The sequence below is a fragment of the Myotis davidii genome, unplaced genomic scaffold (genome assembly GCF_000327345.1).
Source record: "Myotis davidii unplaced genomic scaffold, ASM32734v1 scaffold271, whole genome shotgun sequence".
NCBI lineage: Eukaryota > Metazoa > Chordata > Mammalia > Chiroptera > Vespertilionidae > Myotis > Myotis davidii.
Genome location: NW_006284839.1, coordinates 2,376,587 through 2,383,633, shown reverse-complemented (window position 1 = coordinate 2,383,633; position 7,047 = coordinate 2,376,587). Strand labels below are relative to the sequence as shown.

The window sequence follows — 7,047 nt, the reverse complement described above, 5'->3', positions numbered from 1 at the left end:
TGCTCCTTTTTTTCTTTTTCTTTTTTTTTTTTTTATTCTGGGCCAGCTTTAGCTTGAGGCTTGGCTCCAGCTCTTAGGCCTCCGTGGCTGAAAGTAGGTTTCTGGCCTTTGCATACAATGTTGCAAATCTGCTGGCTGAAGCCAGGTGATATTTGTGAAAATGTTTCAAACTGCCGGCTCAGAGGCCTGCAGCCGCAGGCAGGGAACGCAGGCAGGGAACGTTGGTTTCCTCCGTCACTGAAGCAAGCAGGCCTCATGTTAGTTTCAAGCTGCCTGGCTGCCGGCCGCCATCTTGGCTGACCGTTAATTTGCATATCTAGCTGATTAGCCAATGAAAAGGGTAGCGTTCGTACGCCAATTACCATGTTTCTCTTTTATTAGTGTAGATTGTCTTCTCAAATAGAATATAAGCTCCATAAGGGTATGAATTTTGTTTACTCCTGCACCCCAGCTCCTAGTACAATGTCTGGCCCTCCATAAACGTTCCTTGAATCAATGAAAAGAAGTGCCAAGATATTCTCTATATGTATTAATGATTTTAAAGTTAGATACCCAGTAGAATTCTTCCCTGACCATTGTTGCTCTAATAGTATATGTAATTTGCTTGAACTTTTCAGACCTAATCTCAGTGGTAGGAATCCTTTAGTTTACTCTTGCTCAGTCATTTAAACTTTTACTTCTTTTAAACAGTGTGGGACATGAGCAGTGGAAAAAGGAATCTTTTGTAATGGAGTTGTAAAGTAGGGGTTCGGGGAGCCTATCTGTATTTTCAGATTATAAAGGTTAGTGAAATGGAGGTGGCAGTATTAGGATAGGAAAGTGAGTGAAGATTTTTAATAGTTTGTCTAAGGTTTTTGGGGAAGATAGTTGGCATAGTAGGTAATAGAAGCTTAGGGAAAGGTGAGAGAGATTAGTATTATTTGGAGGAAATGTAGGCATATATATATAGGTTTGTGGTAAAAAAAAAAATCCACAAGTCATATTTCTGTTATCTTAGTTTAGAATCTTTATTTAAAAATCTTAATTTTCCCTGTCAGTTTTGCAGTCATTCTTTCACTTTGCCTCTCGTGCCTTTGTGCCAACTTGATGCCACTGCCATGTTTTTTGTGCTCCATGGAATCATGGGATCTGTGAGCGCTGGCCCTCATGCTCCACAAAGACCAGAAGTTCCCTTGTAATTCCTGCTTTGTTCCAGGAGCACCCTGCTAATGAAAAGCAATCCAAACATGTTGAAAACTCACAACTTCTTTTAAGAAATATTTATTTTGCATTCAAATATATTTCTAGCAAAAGAAGTAAATTCAGTTAAAGAAGTAGGACCAAAATGAGGTTTTTACCTTAAGAAAAACAACAAAATGGTATAAACTTTTTATATTGTGACAGCAGGCTTTATTTCAGTTGGGTTTTTTCCAGTGTTACAATTTTAAGGTTTTATAAAGTTTGGTTAAAGAATAGTACTCTACCTATAGTAGGTAATTTTTAAGGACTATTTCTAATTACATTCAGTTTAAATGATGCATTTTAACCTAACACCTTCTTTCTTCTTAGTCTGTAAGACTTGTATTGTTCAGCACTTTGAAGATAGCAATGATTGTCCCAGGTGTGGCAACCAGGTTCATGAGACAAATCCATTAGAAATGTTGAGGTAAGTAAATACGTAAACGCTTAATAATTTTTATTATGCATTGTAATATTTGTTGGCACCTTGGTTCAATTAATACAGATTTTAAGAAGAAATAGAAAAATACGACTGTACCTATTAAATATTTAAGAAATACATTTCCAAATTAAAATTATAACTTTATTTCAGGCTCTCAGAGTTACTTTAGTTGTAGTTTTGCTTCAGTATTTTAATATTCTACACAACATAGCACTTTTGTTGAACTACATGGCAGTAGAAAGAGAGCAGACCTAATAGTGAGGTAGACTAATCTTGGTACTATTAAATTTTTTAAAACTCAGAATTTTAAAAATGACTGCCATTTACTTAAGTATAATCATATATTTTTAAAGCCGGAAGTGGTTTGTAAGATCCTAATCCAAACCCTTTTTTCCAGTTTAGAAAATTGAAATTTACCATGACTTTGCCTAAGGTCTCAGCAAACTCAAATACCATTTCCCAGCTTCAAACCAGGTGTCCTTACCACTAAACTTATTTTTCCCCCACTGTTTTTACCATAGCTCTATCACAGATTAACTGTGGGATCTTAAGGAAGTACACATCTAAAAACAGTACTAGATATTCGTAGCCTTTTGCAATGTTCATTTCTGTGTGATGTTTGCCATCATTTCATTGAATTTGGATTTGCAAGTCTTAGATTTTAGACTTGTTTTTTCTATTTTAGAAACTGTAGTTGGAGTAATTTATCTACAGATAAATGTTTAGCCCAGTGGTTTTCAAAGCATGGTCCCCAAACTATGAGTCTCTTGTTAGAAATGGCAGTTCTCAGGCCCTACCTCTGACTTGCTAATAGTAAATATTAGAAGAAACTGGTTGGATTTGAAAGTGGTGCCTCTGGGGTTGTAGGAGTCAGGATGAGAAATTGCACATATATATAACTTTGGTGAAAATATTAAATTAAGAAGAGAAATGCTACTTTTTAAATATTACCATTAAGTGGTCAGGGGAACTTTGTGAACAAATTAGTATTTGAGTTAAGTCTTGAAGAATAAGGTAACAGTGGTTTGGGTGGAGAGTAGGAAAAGAATAATTGAGCCAGGATAAAGAACATGAGGGAAACAGATTGCAAAAAGACAAGGCATTCTTATGGGAAACTGAATAGGCCTGTTGGCTAGGGAAGAGAAATAAGAGAATAACACCAGTTATGGTTTGTAGGTTAGACTCAAGTTATAAAAACACTTGAAGCCAAGTGGTGGGAAGAAATTGGTTCTTGAGCAAAGCAAATGGTGAATCTTCCTTAAGCATTAATTTGACATTATGACATGCTCATTATGAGCATGTCAAGTTAAAGGAAAATAGGTGTATACTGTCCTCTAAATACTGTGGTAATTAAGGAAGTAGAAGGGTGGGAAGCATGAAAAGACTATACGGGGGAAATATCGAGAAGAAACTGTTGGTGAAGCATAGTGACTTAAATGTGTGAATCAAGGGGTGGGGAGAGGTATGTGCATGTATTAAGATAATTCTTGCATTTTGAGCCTTTGGTCTCATTTCTAAATTTAATTTTTGAAAAGTATGACAGTGTTATTCAGTGTTTTGTTGGAGGATGGATAAGACAGTGTTGACATAGATGAACAAAAGGAGGTGCTTGAGATATTAAGCATCTGTTGGAAATGTGGCACTTACGCTCAGCAGAGATGTAGTTTGTGTGTGTGTGTGTGTGAATATATGTAAAAGCTTTTGTCTTATATGAGGTCACAAAAGCCTACTGAAAAGGTCAAGAGAGCAGAGCATTGGAAAAGAAAAATACTTAGGGACCAAGAAAGAGGAGACAGAAAAAAAGAAAACCCAATTGTTCTTTCCTGAAAGGAGCAGTTTTAGACAACCCTATCAAACTGCTGCAGAGCAATACAGGAGAAAAATGACTTTAAAAAATAATTTAAACATATTAAACTTTAATTCTAAAATAATTTTTAAACCTGTTTAATTGGCAGTTATGGATAATTTGGGGAAACAGCAAAACACAGAGTATGTGACAAATAATGTCCATTTTGCTTTCAAAGTTTTTCCAATTGAAAAACAGCTAACAGCTTGCTATAAAGGTTGGATTTTTTAAGATGCAAGGAAAGTATAAATGTTTGTAGTTAGAGAAGAGTAATGCTGCTGAAATGCTGCTGAGCAGGATGAAGGTATGAAGAGAGAAAAGGATGTTCTGGGAGCAAGAGAACGAGAGTAAAGAAATGAAAAGGAAGGGTTACACTCTCATCAGGAAAAAACTAAAATAATGTCAAGATAAATATTTACTTTTTTTTTTTTTTTATCTAGGAAGATAGAACAGTGATGGCGAACCTTTTGAGCTCGGCATGTCAGCATTTTGAAAAACCTTAACTCCGGTGCCGTGTCACATATAGAAATTTTCTGATATTTGCAACTATAGTAAAACAAAGATTTATATTTTTGATATTTATTTTATATATTTAAATGCCATTTAACAAAGAAAAATCAACCAAAAAAATGAGTTCGCATGTCACCTCTGACACGCGTGTCATAGGTTCGCCATCACTGAGATAGAACGACAAAATGGTCTAAATTTCTCAGGAGAGAAAAATGGAGATTATTTCCTTTATAGGAAAGAGCCAGAGTTGTAATAGAGATTTTGAGAGTGAATATATCAACTATTGCTGCAAAACCAACCACCCTTTAAAAAAAAAAAGGCATTCCTTATTCCTCACAGTTCTGCACTTCACAGATGTAGGTGGTTCTTCTGGTCTTGGCTGCACTCGCTCATGGTGCTGCAGTTGACTGGATAGGTAGAACCAGCTCGGATCAGCAGAGCAGCCTCTCAGATTGGGGACGGGCTCAGTGACCTAGTCTGAAATGGCCTTAGCAGGGTTCTCTTATACATGGTGCCTCACCCTCCAGACTTGTTCTCATGGTTGGCAGGATTCTGAGAGAGAGGGAGCATAACAAAAGCATGTAGTGCCTCTTTAGGTTTGGGCTCAGGACTAAGCACAGTGTCATATTTCACGCATATTTCAAGGCCTGCCCATATTCTTGGGATGAGGAGTTAGAATTCCTCCCTTGATTAAGGGATGGAGTCTGAGTCATGTTCAGTGGATGTAGATCAGTGGTTCTCACATGGGGCACACGCCCCACAAGGGGGACAATTCGAGAATGAGTTACTAACAGTGAATTTTTTGCATTTCTTAGGTTCTAGGGGCCTTATATACAGTATATAAATATTGTGACATTTATGCATTTCATATCACTTCATATTATTTTTTTTAACAATTTCTTAGTGATTTCTTCCTCAGTATTTCAGCTGTCCTGTCATTCTTTTATTTTTCTCTTTCATGGATTCCATGTCCTTTGGAAGCTTGTTTAGACCAAGTTAGTGGCCTTTTAGGCTTCCTCCACGTGAACAGGAGTTTTTTGAACTCTAAGAATTATATGTCACAGGGGAAGCATGGCCAGAAAAGGTTGGGAACCACTGGTGTGGATGTAGAGAGAGCCGGGGACTAGGACTGTTTTTGTTATCAACTACCACGTGGGAAAGGCTAGAAATCGGTGTGCTCCGCGTGCAGAGGAGTTTGGTGGAGTAGATGTGCTGAAACTGCATGCTCTACATTTGCAATACATATAAGATAGAGATCCCCAGCTGCTTATGTATTGGATTTTGATATCTTCATTGTTCCTTTATTCTCTTTTCCCCTTTGGAAGGTTGGATAATACATTAGAGGAAATCATATTTAAACTGGTCCCTGGACTACGAGAACGTAAGTTACTCTTTGGCTTCTTGCAGAATTCTGTGTTTTATGAAATTAATATTTCTATTACACATTTCATGACTATTTCTATTATTTTTATACTTCTTTTTTCTTTTAAATTAGAAGAACTTGAGCGTGAATCTGAGTTTTGGAAGAAAAATAAGCCTCAAGAAAATGGACAAGGTGACTTTTTCTTATATTTGTATCTGATAGCTTCTCACAAATTAGCTTTCTATAGCTTTGGTCAACTAATATCTCTCTTCAAGTTCAAGTGTCTACTGTACAGAATTCATGTACTCTTTTACTTATATTATGAACCTTTCATGTAAAATCATGAGATCACTCCAGTTAAAGGTAATTGGAAATTGAACTTTGGGAAGAGAAAAAGGAGATAAGACAGAAAACCGACTACTGATTCCTTTAGCTCTCCAGCAAATAATGCAAACTGAAGAAAAGAAAGAGCTATAGCCTGCAACTAAACAGTGAGGGATTCTGTTTTAGTTTGTACATTTGAATAGAAGAGGTAACTGAGATGTGGCTGACAGCATAGCAAGGGGATCTTGGAATGAAGTTTTCATAGGTGGAGCTCAAGTGATACAAATTTTTATATATCTGGAACTGAAAAATGTTTCCAGCTGCGTTTGCGAGTTTTCCCCATCACCAGTGCTAAGTGTCCAAATTTCTCCTCTGGGTGCTTGGAGACTCAGCAATCAGTAAATTTTTAATAATTTTAGCAAAATAATAAACATTACTGAGCAGAGAAAAGGCTTTTGGTAAGTATATAATTCACACAAAGAAAAGAAAGAGTACAACATACCTGAAATTATAAGAAAGTATCCTTTCAGAATTATTTAATATAAGACTGATTTCAAGATGACCTAAGTACCACTGAAATCTTTAAATATGTACATGTGTTTTCATAGGCTCATTGTGAGCTCAATTTCCCATCTCTGGCTTTTCCATAAGATCACAGGATTGTCAATTACACATAATAATTAAGATGGGTGAGAAAATTCAATTCTCTTTTCATCTATAAAATGGGGATCATAGTTTCTTTAGTTTAACTTCCTGTAGTAGGGGAGGTTTGAACATTGTAGTTTTGAATGACAGAAGATAGCAAGGGATTATTTCTGCTCTATAACAACAAAATAGGCAAGAAACCAGGCCTGAAAATGACTTAACTAACGGCTTGTTTTACCCAAGTGTAAAGTACAATTTAGATAGTAGTGCTATAGTAAAAACATAGGTGATATAAAGTTGACTAAATGTTTGACTACCTTTTCAAGAGGAGTGGTTCCAGGGGATCATCTTCAGAAGCTATCTGTTAGATTTAGTTCAGAACTCTATCTTATAGGTTGACTTGTGAAGGACTACAGCCTATTTTGTGTTTTTCTCCCTCTCTAAAGTATTTTGTCTTTAGTTTAGATCAGCGGTTCTCAACCTGTGGGTCACGACCCCTTTGGCAGTCGAACGACCTTTTCACACGGGTCGTCTATGACCATCCTGCATATCAGATATTTACGTTATGATTCGTAACAGTAGCAACATTACAGTTATGAAGTAGCAACGAAAATAATTTTTTGGTTTGGTCACAACATGAGGAACTGTATTTAAAGGGCCAGAAGGTTGAGAACCACTGGTTTAGATGGAGATTTTGGA

The 7,047-nt window shown here is 36.4% G+C and overlaps 1 protein-coding gene across 4 annotated transcripts in view; it reads left to right on the top strand.

Moving 5' to 3' along the window:
- The window catches only part of PCGF5 (polycomb group ring finger 5), a 61,804-nt gene that overhangs the window by 24,497 nt on the left and 30,260 nt on the right, over positions 1–7,047 (top strand). For 3 of the 4 annotated variants that reach the window (XM_015558063.1, XM_006755098.2, XM_006755097.2), the window contains exons 2-4: positions 1,549–1,645; positions 5,342–5,397; positions 5,512–5,571. In XM_015558063.1, coding sequence (XP_015413549.1) covers positions 1,549–1,645; positions 5,342–5,397; positions 5,512–5,571 — 213 coding nt within the window. The remainder of the gene's footprint in view (positions 1–1,548; positions 1,646–5,341; positions 5,398–5,511; positions 5,572–7,047) is intronic. The other variant, XM_015558057.1, reaches the window with a different exon arrangement.